Genomic DNA, 21543 nt, shown 5'->3' with positions numbered 1-21543 from the left:
TGTCCTGAACCAGTCCTCAAGGAGCTCCAAAGAATCCACTTATCTGCCTAGTGATGGATGAATTTGGCATCATCTGTATCTGCTGCCATATTAGAACAAGTTCCTGTTATTAGACAGACATCCCAACTCTGCTTTACTTTGAGATAGTGATAAAATGTAGATACAACTGCACAGGCCTCGATAAATTAAAACTAATCATCACTAGCTTGAAGGCTTGAAATGAAAAATTTTAATAAGGTCAAAATAAGACTCGAGATAAAATATATCATCTATTTTTATCTTCTAGACATGCATCTAGACAATTGTAAGCATTGACATTCAAGTAAATTAGACTGCCCTAAGCAGATCCGTAGCAGTTCAAAAAGAAATGTTCTCTAGTCTTCAAATATCATCAGTTTTCATCATTGCCATCTATTCAGAGGCAGAGAAGTGCAATCTTATTTCTCTCTTCATTCTACTTTCTTGTAAGCCAGACTTCCACCTATGATATTTTACCTTTGCTTTAACAGGAAGTGGTAAAAGCTATCCAGGAAGCACAAGGAGTGAAGCATTTGGTTTCCATGACAACAAGCGAACACGCTACCATGCAGAATGAAGCTCTGAATGCCTTGGCAATAGCATCTGCCATCGATTTAGGTAAAACATTTATCCCTGCAAGATCCTCAAATTATTGAAAAAAAAACCCAAGACATTGTCATGCTGTTAATTCTACATTACATCTAAGGAAAAGCACGTTTCTCACCTATATTTAACTCTTCAGCAGGAAATAAAGGAGACCACAAAAGCAACAGGCTCCAGGAATTGCCTGAAATTTATTTGTTTAGGGTAGAGTCAAACAACAGGTTCTGTGGACAGGCACTATTTGTTGTGTAGCACAGTGTAATGCTAGAAACCTACACAAAAACACAGGAGGAAAGTAAAGGTGATGAAGGATAAAGAAAAATATGAGGAAGTCTAACTGAAGACAAAATTAAGGACAAATTATGGACTTGAAATGGTCAGACACTATAAATAGATGATAACATTAAGAAGGCAGACATTGGAATTAGGGAGAGAATAATGCAGAAGCATAGAGAAAATAGCTTTGTAAAATCGGCAAACGAAACAAGAGAAATAAACTATCAAGGTTCCAGCTACTTGTAGTGATCTGATTTTCAGAAAGATAGAGTATAATTTTTTTTCACATTTTTCCTGTACAACTGACCACATTTAAAAAAGGGTCTCAATTTATTACAGTGAAGAAGTCACTGCAGAGTCTACACACATCAAAAGATAAATTGGAAAGAAACAGTCAGCTGGAAAGTTAGGATTTCCTATGCTGACAAGCGAGACCGTAAAGAGCCTCTTTCACTGCTGAGGCCATCATTAAGGCTCAAACCCAACTGGGCTACTAACACGCACCAACATTTCTAGCAGTGATCACAGCAAAGTACCATTCTGAGGTTATTTTATACAAACCATAGTTCACAGATCCTGCCTTCCAGAATGAGGCCAGTGAAGAAACTGCACATAAAATACAGGAATTCCCCAGTACAGAAAACTGATGCCCAAGAGATCACCGTAAAGCTAATCTGAAACTAAGACAGTCAGGAATTTCTTTCCTAAAAAGCAAGCACTTCCAACTTCTAGCTTCTTTTCAGGTAACAGCTCAGGAGTTCTTTACTTATTTTTCAGAAACCCTTGAAGAATCTTTTAAGGAATCACAGCTAGTTCAAAGCTTACACAAACTCCTACAAGATGATAACACAAGTCCTGAGGTGAAATATAATTCAATGGGTCTTTTGTGCCGTCTTCTTAATTCAGGTAACTTCATCTTGAATTGTCTGTGATTTAAGGATGGATATTTGTGATGAAAACACAAGTGTTTCTGTTACTGAAATGTGCTGCTGCTTGTGATAGTGCAGTGAGTAGCAAAGGACATAAAAGAGGTTCATTCTTTATTGATTACGAAGAGTCCCAGTCAAGCAGCTTCTTTCTTGATGAAAAGTTGATTAAACCATCAGTTGAATAAAAAAAAGAATGACTTTAATCCAGTGAGTCAATAGCATAATCAAGTCTTGAAATAGAAAAATGAGAGCCTTGGAATAAAGGCATCTTTGTCCAAACACACCACACAGTGTCTGGCACTCCCAGGTCCTGTATGTACCACAGTATTTTTGTATTCCAGTACAGAGTATGTACCATCTTCCCTAGGCAGGCACACATTTACATTTGTTCTGCCTATGCTATAAACAAACCCGAAGCCGAGACAAAACAGCAATTTTAGCAATGCTGCCTTTGTGCAGGAACTTTTAGTAAAACATCTGAAGGATATGATTTCAGTTTGTTTCACTATGTGGTTAGGGAATACTTAATGCTTTAAGGCAGGTCAGAGTCATCCTGGATGTGTGGCACTAACTGGAAACAATCACCTTGAAACCAGGAATCCAAACATGTCATGCCAGTTTCTCACATCTTAATATATTAATCACAAAAGGAAAACAATGCTTGTGCTCAGACAAGGTTCTACCACAAGGGGAGCTGGCTTTCAAATCCTCAAGCTGCTCTACACTGGCAGACAAACTGGATTTTGTGGCAGTCTTATTTTTTCCTGTAGCCACACAAATATTGCAGTAACAAAAGCATGAGCACCCTCCTTTTGCTGCTCCTACAGAATACCGACAACAGATGTGATCTACTACCTTTCTTCCAGAGGTCTCTGTATTTAGCACTTTATATACTGTTAAACACAGAGTTGAGTCTTACTAATACAGAAAGCCAACAAAAAGAACACAAGCAAAAAAATTGCTGGAATTTGTCCTGTACTACCTTTTTCTTCTCTTCAATCAGTTCTTGGAAGGCAAATAGAAGAAAAAAACCACAAAACTTAACCTATTCGATACTTCTTAGTGGCAGAATGGGTACTTACTGAAATTTATTTGAATTGAACCAGTTGATTTTCAACAGCGAGCACTCCAAACCTTTATCATACAAATCCAACAGGGGTGGGTGGTAATGGTTTTAAACTCAAAGAGGAGATTGAGATCTTAGGAAGAAGTGTTCTCCTGTGAGGGTGGGTGAGGCACTGGCACAGGTTGCCCAGAGAAGTAGGGCTGCCCCATCCCTGGAGGTATTCAAGCAGAGGCTGTCTGGGGCTTTGAGCAACGTGATCCAGTGGGAGGTGTCCCTGCCCATGGCAGGGGGGTGGAACTGGATGGGCTTTAATGTCCCTTCCAACCCAAACCATTCTACGAGCAATTTTTCGGAGCCACTCTGCCACAGCAAATCAGTAACCGGTAATATTTCATCTTCCATTCAGGTGATCTGAGACATGAAATTCAAGAGGACAAGGTTGAAGAAACCCTCGAACAACTCTGCAGTCACAGCAATACAAATGTGGTCCAGGCAGCTGGCACAACACTACAGGTTTTGAGAGGAGAGGCACCTCACTAGCCTCCCTTCTCCCCCATAGAGACCCTGCACTGCTGCTGAGGCAAATGCAATGAAAAACAGCATTGCCAATCCTAACTTGCATTTGTCACGCTGCTGCATGTCAACACTACTGGAGCCCAGGTACAGCTCCTGATTTTAAAGCTGTGCATACAAAAAAAAATACCATTTGCTTATCTGTGGTCTATAGATGCTTGCATTACCACTGCTCTTCACTGAGCACTAACGCAGCAGCTCGAATAAAGCCTGTCAAGTAAGTGGTCTTAGAAAAGATCACAAAAAGTAACAAGCAATTACCCCTTCTGCAACACATTTTTAAGCTGCTTGGTTTTGTCAGATCAGGATCTCACTTGCAAGTTTGTCTTGTATCAATGGTACTTTAAAATCATTACAAGGAAACCTCAAGCTTATATCACACAAACTGAAACAATGAGGCTTTAGATTAGATGAGTTCTTCAGCTATAACAATTCTAAGGGCTGTCAGCAAATCAGTGACAATTGTGCACATTGTGAGTCAACCTGTGAACCCAGATGTTAAATAAACAGGTTAAAACCACAACACTGTACCTTTAAACCAACTGCCCCTTCAATTTTCAATTTTAAAGCACACCTGAGTTTTTACCTGCCCGTGTCACAAGCTATATTATTACTTAGTAGCTGAGGTTATGGTCTTGTACTGATTTTGAGGTTGCAGCTGTTGTAACCTGGAGTGAGATTCAGTAGAAGGAAAGTTTACAAGAAACTGCAGTGTCCACACACTGCTCGGATAAGATACAAATTCAATCTAGTTAGAAATTACAAGTGGGCACATGTGAAGATCTGGAAGCAGCTGGCATTTCATTATCTCCAGTAAGACAACTAGGATTTAACTTTAGAGAATTAAAAACTGTAGTAAACCAAAAGGCTCTGAACATTTCCTAAGAAAGTTTTTGTGTTCAAAAATTTTAAAAAAGTCATTTGGCAAGCAACACACAAGCAGATGTTAACCACACAGTAGGAGGAAAAAAACCAAGAGCTGAACTAGGTGCAGTTCCCTCTAGCTTAAAGCATGCAGTAATACAGGCATCCTACACATTTCCAATGTCAAAATGAGAAACAGCTTTAGACAATCTCAACTTCCGAATAAGATCTGGGGTTGTGCCTAAACCCTGTGTTAGTATGAGATATCACAATATTACATGATCTATACACACCAAACGGCCATATCCAAGTTAAGTCATTCTTACCTGAAATGATGCAGCCTTAATGTTCTAGAGTATTATCTAAGTTCAAATACTGCATTATTCTAATACAGCCATTATCTACTTGTTAAATGTTTCCCTGACCTTATTAAAAGCAAGATCAGGTTTTAATGTATTAAAGAAACATTAAAACGGTCAAAACAGCAAACAAACCTATTTCTGCAAGCCTCATCTTCAAACCTGGAAGTCACTTTCCTTCTGTGCTCTTAAGAGTTGTTTCAGGAACACTGCTCAGACATGACAAAACAGACTGCAAAAATCACAAAAGCGATAACTGTGGATAATGTCAAAGTGCAAACAGCAGTTTTGAACTTTTTGGGTGTTCACTACTCTGCAGCTCTTCACTTGTTCATGGCTTTCTATTAACAATGGATGGAAAAGCATGAGCAGGATCTTTTCTGTAGCCCAGATGGAAAAAAGAAATCAAGAACCAGTTTCAGCAAAACATACGCATGAACACTAGCAGATTTTTACCATTTCTGTAGTTATCCACAAACTGTAGTCTCCATAGCCAATCTAAACCTTAGGAGAGGGAAATACTAGTAACTAGAAGCAACAAACTCTAGAAATCAAAACTCCAAAAGTACAAAACATTAAAATTTTATTTAATCAAATTTAAGGCTTGAGAAAAAAAATACACTGAAAGTCAGTCAGAAAAGCCATGGCAGAAGAAGAGACAAACTTCCTTTCCACTGGCTAAACAACGTTCAAGCTGCATGATAACCCACAGAGGAAAGGAAGAGAAAAGGGTGGAATGGGGAAGACAAAACCCAAGACAATTCTAGATATAAGCTAATTGTCACATCAACCTCAACTGACTGGAGATACAAGTCTATCCATGTGGCACTGTAGAAGGGTCACCAAAACTAAAGACCCTGGGACATTCAGGTTTTCAGGAAGTGACAGAAGCACTTTGGTCACTACACTTCTTTCAGTGCTTATATTCATCCTCTTCACGTGCAGGAAAATTGTGCCCAAAAGCAGGTATATTAATAGGAACAGAAGGGCAGATGCGCTGTCACACATACTGACAAATAAATACACTGCTTCACAGAAATAAATTGTGCTCATTTCTGAGAAATAAAAGCAATCCCACCGAAAAGTTTCCTTCTCAGTCTAGTTATTCAAGTCCGATCTCATATTTGACATCTTCACTAAAAACCTTGTTTCCGTTGTAGTGTTGTGGAGTTGTTCCAAATGCAACCGCTGACATCTTGACAGCAACGATTTATCAAACCTCTTTGTGAGATCATCGAATCGCTTCTCCTTCAAGGCTTTAGAGGCAGGTTCAGGCCCAACTGCTTTTGCTGACAAGGCTTTTTCAAACCATAACCTATATCTAGCCATGAGGTCACTGCAGGTCCACAGAGACGTTGTTGAATATAACTAAGTAGAAAGTGATAAGACAGTACTCCCATCCCAGAGTCTGGGATTATGCAAGCCACGGGTACTACCAATGGGGGTGTGCTTCAAAATGCCCAAGGTAAGGCAGACTAGAGCCCCAGCATTTTAAAAGTGATACAAAGTAGGCAAAGAGGGGGTTGTCCACAGTGAAACCAAATCACTCCATGAATTTCAAGGATCCTCAACTAGCCTGAACTTTCTCTCCTGAATTCAGTTCCAAATAACTGTTCAATTGATACAAAGCTGGTGTTAATATGGCCAAAGCCAGTGAGAACAAACTGTGGAAACACAACATGTCCATTAAATTCTGTTTTGCATACAAACAGTACTTCAAAAAGAAACCAAGTATTTATTTGTCCTCAGGCAACTTGGCACGATTTGCAGGTGCTGAAATCCCGATTCCTGACGCTGCCTCTTCTCAGATCTCTTTTGACACCAGGATGATTTTCACCAACTGCTCAAATTACTTCCCAGCACCAGTAGCAATCTGTACCTAGAAGTGGCAAAGGGAAATGCGCTCCACAGATGCAATTTTCAATGCAATGTTTTACAAATAAAAAAGTACAAGTAGCAAGCATCCTTCTCCAATTTTACATACATCAGATTATTACACATAACCTTAGCAGAGTAGTGTTGTTGATGGGGTGGTGTAAAGTTTCAAGCACCAGAGTTTAAAGCAAAGGCTGCTGGACACTGCTTTGCTGCTTCCCAAGTAGCAGTAACAGCAGCAAATTTTGGCTGCTCCCAATGAACTATATTCAACAAAGGAGTAATACAGACATCAAATTCAAGGCTCTACAGGAGAAATGCCTCTCACTGTCCCCTCAGTGATCTACTATTGTTTCCATGTTGTATTTCAAACCTACCAAAGAATAAAAATCACCGTGCAGTTCTGGAGATTTTACTCTGTGTTTTTCAGATGAAAAATAGAACTGTTCTCTGCTACAGCAAGGAAATCAGCCATCCCTAGACAAAACTTCCTTTTCCTGTTGTGTCTCAAATGTGGGCCAGAAAAAGAACCACAAAAGCTGAACTTAAGTCCACGTGAGAAGTACAGCACCGTCTGTGAAGTGCTTTGCAGATTAAAAGCTAGAAGGACATCTGGACAATCAATACAGACACAGATTCTTACTGTTCATCAGCTTTTGCCAGCAAAGTGTTGGTTAATACATGCATAATAGAAAAAAAGGATATTTGATATTTAAAAGCTTGGCTTCCTATGAGAGCCACAAACTTTGGAAACAGAAGTATTAAATCCTTCAGGCAGACTACATGTAGTAAAATACCATTATAAAAATATATACTTCTCTAAAATTTACACTATGTTAGGCACTGTAAATAAACCTGCTCTCCCTGAAAACATCGGTGTCACTGGAAGCAGTAAACAGTGTTACTTATATGGCCCAAAAATGACAGCTATGGTAATTTCCAAGAACTTTTCAGTCACATATCTTAAAGATAAAAATACTACCCCGAAGTATTTTAGAGAACACTGGAACTTTTACTGAAGTACAGATCTATCAACTGATCTCCCAAGATGGGAGAAGGAGAGTTTAGTTTTCTTCTGATAAAAAATAAAAACTGACTTCAGTATGAGTAGTTAAATTTGACACAGAAAACTGCTGTGAAGTAATCATTCTGTTCACTATATCAATTCACTATAATGCGACTGGCGTTTGAGCTGTGTATCAGAATACAAGCAGAACTCGTAATTCAATAGCTTTACAGAAGATAGAAAAAATAAAAACAACTCTGAACTTCCATTAAATGTGTACTTCCTCATTAAAAAAATGAATTTCAGTAGGGATCAATACTGAATTGAAATGTTTTTCATTAGTCCCAATAGTAGCAGTTAGGACTTGAAGATCAATATAGCAGTTATGAAAGAAACTAGAGGAAAGGCAAAAACCATCAACAGGTAGCATAGCTTGCTTGCTTTCTGCTTACTGAAACAATCCACATTTTGGCATTTCTGCAGACAGTATTTTAAGATATTACTGATCAATAAAAAGCTAAGAGTTGAAGAATTTTTACTTCTATAAACGAACAATGTTACATTTTTTCAAACAGCAAATGGCATCAGGGATCCACATCCCATTACCTGAAATGGAGATTTGTAACTTATCAGGTCCAATGCTAAACCCCCCTGAAACTAACCCCATAAAGCTTGGGAACCAAGAGCGGGAGAGGAAAGAGATGGTTATAGAATGTGTTCTAACCTGTCACAGATCGATAAGGCTCAACTCAATTGCTTCACTGTGTGAGTGGACATATGTTCAAACAGACACGTCTATTGTAGAGGGAACAGTGAGCTAACATCAAGTTTCTTGTGAAGCAGAACACGCGGCCAATGAAAACTTTTCAATTATTGGCTGAATTACTCACTGGTAGCATCCCACTCTCGGTCCCCAAGATATAGGGATAGTCTCAGATTTTGTCAGATGACAATGCTACAGATAGCCAGATATTTCTCTTCTTGAGAAAAGGCTTGCATTTTCAGAGTGGCATGGATTACTCAACCTCTGATGCTGAGCACAAGTTCCTCCTCCTGAGACAGCTATGTTATTCCCAGTCAAAAAAATATCCCTACTTCCGCACTATTGAAAAATCAATTAAACAACTAGACAATTTGTGACTGTAGTTTCCAATTTCCAATACTATGACAATCATGGTTGCAGGGTTTCTTGCCAAAAAATGATATCATGAGTCTACTGTAGAGATTAAAACGATTTCAAGATCCTGAAGAAGTCACCCCACCTCTGAAAAGATTACATTTTGAGATTGATGATCGTCAGGAGTGAAAACAAGTCTTCACAGTAATCCTTCCATGAAAGGGTTTACAGCAGTTTCATGTCTCCTTGCTACCATCTTTAAAACCTGTTCTGCCAAAGTCTTGGGAAATCCTGTTTCTTCCACAGAGATTGATGTGGATGCACTGAGTTGCCTTGGTACTAAAAAAAGGTAGGCAGGTGTGCATGTGTTCAGAAATTTTTTTGTCCCAGCTTCTCAAAGAGAGCATGAGCAGAATAAAATACACATAATGCTTTTAACAACAAAAGTCTTTCGTGGTCTACGCATTTCTTCCACCGTGGTGTCCAACTGATAACTAAAACACACTTTCTTGCAACGTGTGTCTGCTTTTATATTCAGAAGGCATTACCTGCCTTCACAGCTTCAATATCAGAAATCAATGTCCTGGCTAGGAAAATCCCAAAAATCTATAAAGACAAAAAACCAAATAATTTGTGAGCTGAAACATTTGTTATGTACCAACCTGCAAGACATTAAAGCCTATTACCATTAATTGTTATTGCAGAATGGGATCTTACTTCTTCTCTGTTCCTATTTGACTGCAGTGATGTCACTGCAACTACTCTTCTGAAGAAATGTGTACTCAAAGCATTCACAGGTTCAGATAGCATTTCATAGCCAGATCATCTGCCACAGCATGGCTATTACTAAAAATTAAAGGTAGCAGAATCTTGCCAGAAATAAACCTCAAGAGAAAAAAATGCTTTCATGTAACACTCCGGAACACTCAAAACAATAAGCTTCTAGATGCTCTACAGCTGGAAGAAATCCACTTAGCCAAGTTTGAGCCTTCTAACACACAATTCCCTACTGCTGAAATCACAGATGAGGTATTTTCATTCTTTCTATAACTTAGAATAATCCACTCAATATTCTGATCTTTTTTTTTAAAATACATACAGAATGTGCAATTACCTGTAATAATATGAAATTCTTGTCACTAACAGCAGTGAGAAATGTCCCAGATTATATTCAGGGACATTTATTTGAAATTTTAACATTCAAAGTTCTTAGGGAAATCTTCCTTTACAAATTGAGGATAAAATATATAACGGCATACTTCCTAAAACACGCTTAGAGAAAACAAACCACTTGGGTGAAGTTTTAGAAAAGCCAAAAGGTTGGCTGGATTTATAGATGGAGCCAGGTTATAGCTAATTATCAGTGGCACCAAGAAATAGTTCAATGAAAAACACAGACTCAATTTGAAAATAGAAGCAACTGTGAAAGTGGTTTCACAGATACTCAGAACGCAGCATAAGAAAAATGTCAAGTTATTGCCAGTCAACACACAAATTAGACTTTGTATCTCGAACATCATCTTAACTGGAGGTGGTGTTCTCAGGACAGCACCGCTGAAAGCCACCGAAGCACTACCATTAGGTGGTGATAAAATATCAAAAATCAGGCAACAGCACACAGCATTGCCGTGGCGGGGAAAAGGTGGTTTTTGCCAGCACTGAAAACACTTTCTGTACTAGATTTACAAATTAGTTACTTCCCTCTTAAGTGAAGCAGTACCTTATCAAAGAAGCGTAAGTGTAAACAAGTGCCACAATGAAAGCAAGAGCCACCCTGAAAAAAGTTCTGATAGGTATTACTGAGATTTTGGATTCTTTTGGTACCAAGCACTGACAAGGTACTGTAAGAAGTCCCAGCAACTCCTTCCTTTGGTTCTGCTAATGTCATATTTGCTGCCTGTTCACCAGTTGCCCTGCTCTTTCCTTGTCAGCTTTTTATGAGCAGGAAGAACAGGGTTGTATTTCAGTCATTTCACATTTCCATACAAGGCTGTAGTTCAGAAGTAGTGGAGTAGATGACCCTCCTCTCTCTCACGGCCCATTGTAAAGCAAGAAAAACATTTTGTCATTATTTTATACAGTAATCATATCTCAGCATATTGCTATATGTGTATATATAACCATATACACCACAATTCTCATATACTCCATGTATTACGTTGTATTGTATTTTTATCATGACCATCAACGCTGAGAGGAACATAACTTCGACACTATTAAACTAGTTGATATCAGTTATTTTATTTTCAATCTAAGACCCCATCCCTATAATTATATCTTTGCCGTATTATTCTCATACTTAAATAAACCCACACTGTCAAAATATTTACTCTCCCTCTTTCCATGACTATTTTTATCCTCAGCAGGTCTCCATCTGCAAACTTTTTTGAAGCAGCATAACAAAACCCACTAACCTGGAGCAGGGAGATAGCTATGAAGACACCTGCAACAATGTAGATATTTCGGGGTAACCAAGCTTCAAGAGCAACAATGCATCCTTTGACAAATATCTGATCATCCCATTGACTCTTGCTCTGAATGCAGAGAAGAAGAACATTACTTTTCTGCTCAAGATTATCCAAGATCAATCACATGTTACAGGTAAACTAATGATTTGCCACTTACACAGAGCTGTTTTTAACCAGACTCCAGAAATAGATACGTGCCTAGACTAAATCAGGGAACGTCTGGCATTGATGTTCTTAACCTCCCACAAATCGTGTTATTAGAACACTTCAGAATTAGATTTAGATGAGATATTACAAGACTTTTTTTACTGCGAGAGTGGTGAGGCACTGGCACAGGTTGCCCAGGCAGGTCATGGCTGCCCCATCCCTGGAGGTGTTCAAGGCCAGGCTGTCTGGGGTTTTGAGCCCCCTATCCAGTGGGAAGTGTCCTGCCCATGGCAGGGGGGGTTGGAATTGAGTGGGCTTTAGTGTCCTTTCCAACTCAAACCACTCCATGATTCTGTGGATTACCAGACAATAGAATTCAGAATTAAGATTACTAGAATTAACAATTGTAAAGCACATAAAAATGGATAATAAAATGGAAATAAATTTCAAAAGACATCTTTCCCTTCACCTGTTCCATCATCTTCCCATAGGACAGGTTTGCTTTAAGCAAAGACAAGCTCTACCATGCTCCACTTACAGTATGATGTGGCACAATCAATTACTTGCCAGAATTTTAACCTGATCCATCTATCAGCAATTCCATCATTTTTATAATTCTGTCTACCCAGGCACAAAACATGACAGAAAGCAAGATCCCAGCACCTTACCTTCTTTCTGATGTCATAGCCGCACTGCGTATTCACAACTTTTTGCTGAAAAGCAAAGAAGACTTAAAGTAAATCAACTGAATTATTCTCACTTCTGTTCACAGGACATTTTTCTCTTTTACATTCACAGAAAAATGAGGAGTCTGAGTCAACCATTTTAAGAAGCATTTTTAGTAAAAATGAGTAAAGCAGAACACAAGTAATGACAAAGCAGAGGTGTATGCTAGTAGGGAAACATCCTCCACCAGAAACCCAGCTTCTTATATCATTTGGCTTTCAACTATCAAGGACTTTTTAACCTGAAGCACAGCAACCGTACTGCCAGCGAGACATTCGCATTTCCAAAATCAGTTTTGTGTCAGCTATTTCACATAACACTAAACACTGAGGTAACAAAGCTATCAGGCTGATTTATTCACACACGCAGTGGAGAAATATGCTTTACAATTCCATTTCAAGCGATATCACCTTGCTAACCCCATCAGTGAAAAGAAAAAACAGCTGCAAGCTGTTCAAGCCCTCTCAGTTGAGAGTTCAAAGTCTTACACATAACCCAGGTCCAAGATACACAAGGTCCCAAACACAGCACACTCCAGCTGCAGATCCCAAGTAGGAAAACCATAAATACCTTCCAGATCACAATAATGACAATATTCAACTCCAAAAAATGAAATGACATTGCTTTTAAGACATCTTTTGTTTTCTCTACATTAGAATTGTGAAAACGTATCTATTACACAATCAGTGTAATTTACACAATGCGCAACCCATTATATTAAAATACCATGAGCAGAATGCCACACTAAAAAAAAAAAGATTTAAACGTATTTGTCTCCTCAACACAGCACCAGCTAAAGGAGAGGTTGCTGTGGAATAGTACTGCTCCAAATTATACTAGAAAATAACTACTGGAGAACCTGAATATGGAACATTTCCCTGACTAAGTCTTTCCTTGGCTGATTTCCAATACAATCAAAAGCCTTAGTATAACCTATCAATGGCTATCTGCTCCACACAAGGATGGCTGGACTGACTTTGAGCTGTAACTATTCCTGCTAACACTATAACGCATGATGCTAGTTTCTACCTCCACATTTTTATTTCCACTGAAAAGGTCCAATTCCTAAAGTGTAGAAAACAAATCCAGGCAAATACCTAAATCTTGCCAAAACCAGAGAAAGGACTCGAATGCTTTAAACTGAGCTTGCACATGAGCACTTCACCAGCTGCTGATAAACAAAAACCAGCAATTAAAATTACTCCTTGTCTAGCTAAGGGGTGGTGTAATTATTTCTAACCAGGGCAAATAGACAAAGCTCTCTGGCCCTTACAAGCTAGGTAGCACGGACCAGGAATCCAAGGAAATAGCATCTCGGGAATAAAAGGACACCAGGCACCAACATTTGCAGACTCAAGCCATAAAAAAATAGCTTTAATTCCTGGTGACAATAAATTTTCAGCTGAATAGCAGGTTGCCACATTTGGACTCTAAAAAGAATGGAAAAGAAACATAAAAAGAAGGGGCTTGTGCAAGAGTAACTGTTGATCATTTAGGAGACCTTTTAAATCCCTACTCATCACACCATGTTCAGGAATTGCACTTCCCTTCATAACTCACAACAACATCAGAGCAAAACAAAGCCAGGAAACAACTTACGGCAGGATCAGGTATACAACAGGAAAAAGGAACACCGCACTTCTCACGACTTTTGCTTTCACTGCTACAGTTAAAGTATATGTTAAAGTCCCAGTCGTCTGGACCTTGGGCACCACAGCAATGGTTCTGCAACAGATAAACACATTTTAGAGACTATTGAACAAACTCTCTGAAGCTATATTTGTTCATCATCTTCGCTTTCTCTAAGGCTGTGCAGAATCAATGAGAATAGAGTAAAAAAATGAGTAATGATACTGTGGCTCTATGCAAGCAAAGCAATATATTTGGCATACAGCTCCTGGGAAAAGTGTGTCAGCAGGACAAGCAATATTATAAACACTGTCACATTAGGTGTAATTACTAGCTGCAATCAGAGTAAATAGTGCAACAAAACAGTTTATACAAATGCTTTGCATGCCATTATTTCCAAGTCAACCAAAAGCAGAAAAAAATATGAAAAATGTTTCTTTAAATTGGTGACTCCATCCTTAAATCCTCACGAATGACTTTTCCTCTCCTTGTTTAATGTAAAACTGGATGCAAAGATTTGTGAGTATACTTATTTTAATTGAGAAGTTTTTCATATCCAAATGAATTAACTAGTAAAGTCTCACCAACTTAAAAGGTCAGTCAACTCTATAAGTATTTCACCTAAGTTGCTTTATCTGAACAGCGCTGCATAATTACCAGAACTGCAGGTTGGGGAAATACCAGCATTTCAAGGAATCATCAGTTCCCAGAACTTATGAAAGCCAGTTTCTTATTAATTTGCGCTTCGCAGTTGACGGACCTAGTTATTCATGGGCGCAAGTCTTGCTCTGTAATTTGAGTATTTGAAATGTTATACCATCGTATAGATTCTCCTGGTACTTCATGAAGATCCGTCCTCTTGGGATATTGCTAGCATCTTTCCTCTGCCCATTGTCTTTCTTCACAGAACTTGTATTAACTGTCTCTAAGCCCACCAGAACTTTAAGTCAGTAAATGGATTCAGAAGTTACCAAGTTGTGACAGACACTGAAGCGAACACAGAGCAGAACTGTTTACACATAGTTTTCACAGGAAATCCAAATGAGCTGAAATGAGCTAAATGGAAATGTCAAAATAGACAAGCACACCAAGAAAAAATGATTAAGTCACTAATACACTTACAAAACACGCAAAAGGTTAATTTTTGTTTTTCTAGTCCCTCCTCCCTCATCGCCTACACCTTTGTAACATGCCATACAACCACTGAACACGCTAATCTATCTCAGGTGAGGTCACTTGCAGGCCTGAAAGTAACAATTAGCCAGAGCAAGGAGCAGCCTCCAAGAAGGCACACAATCAGAACAGAGCAAGTCAGCCTAAGGAGCTTGACTCATGAGAAGACAAGCTTCGGTGAGACATCTGAACATACACAGTGTTGAACACAGCAGTGCCTTGTTATGGAGTCACAGAATGGAGATGCTGGAAGGGACCTCTGGAGATCACCTATGCTAAAGCAGGGTCACCCTGAGCCAGTTGCATACAGACATATCCAGGCAGGTTTGTATATCTTCACAGAAGACTCCACAGCCTCCCTGTGCAGCCTGTTCCAGTGCTCCCTCACCCTCACAGTAATTCAGTTTTTCCTCATGTTCAGGTGGAATTGCCTGTGCTTTAGTTTGTGCCCTTTGCCCCCTGTCCTGTCACTGGGCAATGCTGAAAGGAGTCCCACCCCATCCTTTCAGATATTTTTAAGCATTGGTAAGGTATCTCTCAGTCTTCTCTTTTCCAGCCCAAACCGACCCAGGTCTCTCTGACCCTCTCCTTAAGAAAAATGTTCCAGTCCCCTCATCATCTCCATGGCCTCTGCTAAACTCTCTCCAGTAGTTCCTTGTCTGTAAGTGTGGAGCCCAGAACTTGGACACGTGACTGCAGATGAGGCCTCACTTGGGCAAAATAGAGGGGGAAGAAAACCTCCCTCACACTCCTGGCCACACTCAACTCTATGCACCCCAGGACACCCTTTGCCTTCTTGGCCACAAGGGCACTTTGTCATTCAACCCTTGCAGAACTAGACTTGCTAATGTGCATTGCATATTCACCCCCCTCAATACTTGCAGGTATGGAACAAAAACAGGCTGCTTCAGAGATTTTTCTGGTCTTCCATTTTCTAGTTATATTAGCTCGTTAATCCTGCTGTGAACTCCTTTCAGTAAGCTCAGCCTTTTACTTCCTTTGAAAAGTATTTAACTAGAGTTCAATTGTAAATCAGCTTAGCATATTAGGCTGCCTGACTGCACTGAAACTAGATAAACAGAAAGTGCAACAGAGCAGACAACACCAAGACAATTCCTGGTGCTGGTCATGGCCAGCAGAAACTCTTACTTTACAAAAGAGTGCCTATAGCATCAAAAGCTAAAGCAAAACACCAAGATCCATCCAGGCAGCTCAGTCAGAGGATGCTTCCATATCAATGCACACAAGACTGAATGAACAGGATAAGTAAGCTGCTGGTAATATACAGCTGACCAAACTGGTATCCACTCCAAAATGTGCTTTGCTATCAAATAGAGCCAGGAGAACAATTTTCTAAACATGATCTTCCAGGAGATGGAAGACAGACAAAACCAACCTTCTTTCAACAGGGGAAAAAGTACATAAAGGAAACAACCATTGTACCTCTTTGCAAAGTACTCACATATGTTTCTCTCCATATGTATTTTTTTTTAACCACACAAAGATCAGAAGAGTCACCCTGTTTCTTGGAGGCAATTACAAAACCAGCTGATTGAATACAAAATACCAGGCTCTTACTACCACAGGCCTTGCCATCTCCTGTTGTACACCACTGTCTCCTGGTAACTGAAGATTTTAGGACCACAGCAGCATAGAATTATTTCAACCTTCCTTGACAACCGCTTGACTAGAGACTAGTCTCTCCCAGTTAACCAGAATCCTCATTTGCTTCAAGATAGGGTGCATCCTCAGAAGATGCAAGGCCCTGTGCTGCATTTCTGTACAAGACCTCAGTGTCTCCTAAAATGACTGCAGATTACCAGTTCAACTGCACAATTGTTTCAGGATAAAGAGGATTTTTGATGCTCACTTCTCACTTAAACTGGTGCAACACTGACCCGAAGAAGGAAGCAGAAGTCAAGAAGGTCGAAAGGCAGGTGGATGATTGGCAGAGCTTCCATATTCACAGTAAGAAGAGCACTGTATCTCAGAATATCCTGCCTCCCGGACGCTTTCAATGCAAAGACTAAAACACAACATTTGTAACATGGCACTAACAGCTACAGAATATGATCAATCTGTAATAAAAAGGAAAACTTCCAAACCTACATTCTCCTACAACATCTGAAAGAAGTGACAGGATGCGAACTTACGATTCTCTGTAGCGAATCAATGAGGTTCTGGAGGTCAATATCATCTCTGTAGGATTTAATGTTATTCTCAAAGAATTCCTTGACCCTGTCCCTCACCCAGTCCTGGAAAAGGAAAGCCAGCACTGCCACTGCGAGTTCCAGCAGGAATATAAACATAATTGTTCCACAGAACTGTAAAAACAAAGCCTCGAATTAGAACATATCCGTTCATTTTGAATGCATTCCCAATTCCAGCAGAAACAGAGAATTAGGTTGAAATTCTTACTCACTACAGACACCATGAGAACACAGCCTATTCAATGAGAACACAACAAAGAAACCCCCAAGAAGCAGATTTATCTTTTAGTTTTAGCGACTTAATGTTTTGTTGCACTTGAACTTGACAGTGAAGTGAGCACCACACCACAATCATCATGCGCAGCTGTGAACATTAGTCCTGCGTTTTGCAGCTTCATTTATTAAATATTCTTGATGTTACTTCCCAAAAAGCCACCTCAGTATAAAAGCAATCATTTAAGACATTTCAGTCAAAGCCCAAGTTTTGCCCAGCAAACACTGAAAAGAAATTTAAGTTTAAGGGATTTTGTTCTCCTGAAGCCACTATACCATTTCCTCCCAGGAAATCCTAACTGATTGAGTTCCAGAACATCCATTTTGTGATATACACAGTGCTACATTCTAGTCTACAGACTATAACACATCCCTGTACAGCTGAGTGAACAAAAGAGGGAAGAAACATTTTCCAGAAAGTGGAAAATATATACAAGTCTGAACCTACTCTGCTTTTAATATCATTACTCAGAGACTGTCAGGGAGGAAGTTTAACACATAGAATCACAGAATAGTTAGGATTGGAAGGGACCTTAAAGACCATCTAGTTCCAAAACCCCTGCCACAGGCAGGGACACCTCCCACTAGATCAGGCTGCCCAAGGTCCCATGCAACCTGGCCTTGAACACCTCCAGGGATGGGGCATCCGCAACTTCCCTTGGAAATGTGTTCCAGTGTCTCATCACCCTCATAGTGAGGGAATTCTTCCTTACATCTAGTCTCAATCTGCCCCTTTCCAGTTTATACACATTGCCCCTAGTCTTACCACTACAAGCTTTTGTGAGCAGTCCCTCCCCAGATTTCTTGTAGCCACTTCAGGTACTGGAAGATGCCTATAAGATCTCCTTAGAGCCTTCTCTTCTCCAGGCTGAAGAAGCCCAACTCTCTCAGCCTGTCCTTATATGCAAGGTGCTCCAGCCCCCTGATGATCTTTGTAGCCCTCCTCTGGACCCATTCCAAAAGCTCCATATCCTTCTCATGTCAAGGATTCCAGAACTGGAAAGAATATTCCAGATGAAGTCCCACAAGAGAGGAGCAGAGGGGCAGAATCACCTCCCTCACCCCTGGCCACACTACTTTTGATGCAGCCCAGGATATGGTTGGCCTTCTGAGCTGCAAGCACATGCTGCCGGCTCATGTCAAGCTTCTCATCTACCATCATCTCCAAGTCCTTCTCTGTACAGCTGCTCTCCATCAAATCAACCCCCATCCTGTATTGAAACCGGGGATTGCCCCAACCCAGGTGTGGACCTTACACTTGGCCTTCTTGAACCTCATAAGGTTCTCAGAGGCCCCCTTCTCCAGTCTGTGGAAGTCCCTCTGTTACATACATTGTAACAAATCAAACTCTCTAAAGTTATCTGAGTTGGCTACTAGTTCTTCACCCATCATTCCCAGCTTCCACATCCATTATTATTTTCAGTCTCCTATAATGATGTTACTTACAAACTTCAGAAGGCAGATGTTCTCTCTCAGTGCTCCTACACAACCAGCAAATCCCAAAGTAAACATCACAATTCCCACCACTAAGACAAGCACCACTGGGTCCAGACCATGAAGACCAGTCACCTTCGTCAGATCAGACAACACACCCTGAAAAACAAGATAAAAAAAAAAGAGGAGACCACTATAGGCACATTTTCCATTTAACATTCCTTCTGGATGTCCACAACTCCTATGCAACTTCAAATGAATTGGTTGCAAACTCTCAAGACCTACACAGAAAAATCTTGTCGCAAAATGGCTACAGAAAATACCAATCATCTTCACCCTAGCAGAGAAAGTATTAATTCCAAGTTATAGCTATTAAGCCTTTTAATAAGTAAATCCAGCCCAGTCAGCTTCTCAGATTGCATTCCTCCAGGCCTATTTGCCAAACAACCTTCCACAAGATGGTGCCACAAGCTCAATACTATAACTAAGTAATCATTTAGTTCCAAAGCAAAACAACCAGTGTTTGATATTAACTTGAAATACATCAGAAGGCACTCCATTTTCAAAATCTCTTCAAGAACTTTTCCAGGCCTAATGATTAGATGGCAAAAAGGGAGAGACATTTTAAGGGATGGAAAGAAGATCTTGGTTTGATTTTCAGGGAAGCAGATTTTTCCTCTGAACATTTTAATTATAACCCTCCTGGTGCTGAACAGCCTTAGAAACGCTCTTCCAAAATCTTCCAAGAATACAGAAGTACACTCTAAACACTCCTCTTCCACACTAGATACAATTCTAACTTGGTCTGCTGGGTTAATTGCAGGACTTCCACCTCAAACCTCACCTGGATACTGCATTCAGTTCTGGGAGTCCTCAGCACAAAAGAGACATGGATCTGTTTAGAGCGAGTCCAGAGGAGGCCATGAAAATGCTCAGAGAGCTGGGGCACCTCTCATATGAGGACAGGCTCAGACAGTTGGGGTTGTTCAGCCTGGAGAAGAGAAGGCTCCAGGGAGACCTTGCAGCAGCTTCCAGTACATAAAGGGGGCTACAGAAGAGCTGGGGGGTGGGGTCTTGATCAGGGAGTGCAAGGATAGGACACGGGGAAATGATTTTGAGCTGAAAGAGGGGAGGTTTAGATGAGACACTGGGAAGAAATGTTTTCCTGCGAGGGTGGTAAAGCACCAGCACAGGCTGCCCAGAGAAGTCACGGCTGCCCCATCCCTGGAGGTGTTCAAGGCCAGGTGGGATGGGGCTTTGTGCAACCTGATCCAGTGTAATGTGTTCCTGCCCACGGCAGGGGGGTTGGAACTGGATGATCCCTGAACATCCCTTTCAATCCAAACCATTCTGATTCTCTGAAACCTTGGCTCAGATCCCACAATCGAGGAAGACACACCAAGACAATCTGGACTAACTCAGCATCTTTGTAGAACCAATATACTATGAAAACAAACACTGTGTGACCAGAATGCTGAACTATTTCCAGTCATCTGTTTCCCACACCCAAACTCAAGCTTTTCTTTTTCCAGACAATCTCGTTTGCTCAAGCAGCATCTTTTGGAAGAAAACTTCCTCTAATCAAAGCATTTTATGAAGAAAAGTTGGCTGGAACTGGGCTCTATTGTTCACCCTGATGTGTTGCTCATTCACAAAAGTTTCTTCATGTTCAAATTTGATATTTAAACATTCTTTTCAGAAAAGAAGTTTGGGGGAGGGTGCCAAACAAAAGATTAAGTGAAAAACCCTGAAGGACGGAAATAAGCAAGAGAATTAATTCAAGTGCCTATCTCATTCCACTTACTCTTCTCTCTAAGGATACTTCTGCCTGTGCTGTGTGCAGGACAATAAAAGCTTTTTGAAGCAGACTGCCCTTCACAAGAGTACCTAGAGATTTCCTACAGGTATACAGAAACCAACTGTGATACCTGAAGTCTGTGTGGAAAAAAAACCAGAGCAAATCTCAGCCTTTAAATCTTCCTTCCAGTCACTTAAAACAGTGAACTACGAGTTCAACTGTACACAACTTATTTTCCACTTTCTTTTAATGTCTGTTAGCATTATGCAACCATCTCAGCTGAAGCATGCTGGCAACAGAGGGCAAACACAGTCTGTCTTTAAACAAAAAAATCTACTATAGCCCATTAACAAACACCAAATCAGTTACTGTCTTGAGATACAATAGTATGGAAACTGTAGAACACGTGACAAGGAGTTAGTGCCTTATAATGAAGTTCTGTAAACTGCATGTTAATGGTCACAATCCCATACTACCACTGATTATAACAGGTTACGTGCATGATTCTTCAGTTTACACACTTCTGTGTTCAAACACAAAGATTAACAGATTAAAAAGTACGTACAGTTAGCTATAGATTAAGTTGAGATTGGAGAATACCAGCCTGACACAGCAGAACACAGTTTCACATATAATACTCCCAACATTATCCAAAAAACAGCATTCTCATTTCAATATATTATCAGCCAAGATAGATGCACAGGATTTATATCCAGACAAAGTCTGCTGAGGAATCAATCTGAAGTGCAGTCCTAGCAAGAAGAGACAGGAAAAAACAGAGAAGCTGAAGGATCCCAAGGTACTTCATGCTGCGCTAAGAGAGAGGATGTTCAAAACTCCTCCACCACGTGGAGTTAATCTTCAGGTTTACTCCTGCAGCACAACTTCTGGAATGTTTCTCTTGCTTCCTCTCTACTGTTCACTAAGATGTTTATCTGTAAACAGACAGATCCACATAGCCTGAAGAACAGCAGTACTATGAAACTGTCAACAGAGCAC

General features: G+C 40.1%; 2 protein-coding genes across 4 annotated transcripts in view; one reads left to right on the top strand and one right to left on the bottom strand.

The window, feature by feature from the left end:
* LOC104063050 (rap1 GTPase-GDP dissociation stimulator 1-like) overlaps positions 1-7709 on the top strand; it is a 36425-nt gene extending 28716 nt beyond the window's left edge. For both annotated transcript variants that reach the window (XM_054071497.1, XM_054071496.1), the window contains 3 exons: positions 510-636; positions 1675-1803; positions 3299-7709. In XM_054071497.1, the coding sequence (XP_053927472.1) occupies positions 510-636; positions 1675-1803; positions 3299-3432 (390 nt within the window). In that variant the 3' untranslated portion in view covers positions 3433-7709. The remainder of the gene's footprint in view (positions 1-509; positions 637-1674; positions 1804-3298) is intronic.
* Positions 7710-7734: 25 nt separating this feature from the next.
* TSPAN14 (tetraspanin 14) overlaps positions 7735-21543 on the bottom strand; it is a 39525-nt gene continuing 25716 nt past the window's right edge. Inside the window, exons 4-9 of one of the 2 annotated variants that reach the window (XM_054071494.1) lie at positions 18759-18905; positions 16983-17153; positions 13627-13752; positions 11970-12014; positions 11101-11220; positions 7735-9292 (exon numbers count right to left, since the gene is read on the bottom strand). In XM_054071494.1, the coding sequence (XP_053927469.1) occupies positions 9221-9292; positions 11101-11220; positions 11970-12014; positions 13627-13752; positions 16983-17153; positions 18759-18905 (681 nt within the window). In that variant the 3' untranslated portion in view covers positions 7735-9220. The remainder of the gene's footprint in view (positions 9293-11100; positions 11221-11969; positions 12015-13626; positions 13753-16982; positions 17154-18758; positions 18906-21543) is intronic. The other variant, XM_054071495.1, reaches the window with a different exon arrangement.

The sequence above is a fragment of the Cuculus canorus genome, chromosome 7, assembly GCF_017976375.1.
Source record: "Cuculus canorus isolate bCucCan1 chromosome 7, bCucCan1.pri, whole genome shotgun sequence".
In the NCBI taxonomy this organism is placed as follows: Eukaryota; Metazoa; Chordata; class Aves; order Cuculiformes; family Cuculidae; genus Cuculus; species Cuculus canorus.
The sequence above is the reverse complement of the archived record's forward strand: the minus strand, read 5'-3'. Positions and strand labels throughout refer to the sequence as shown.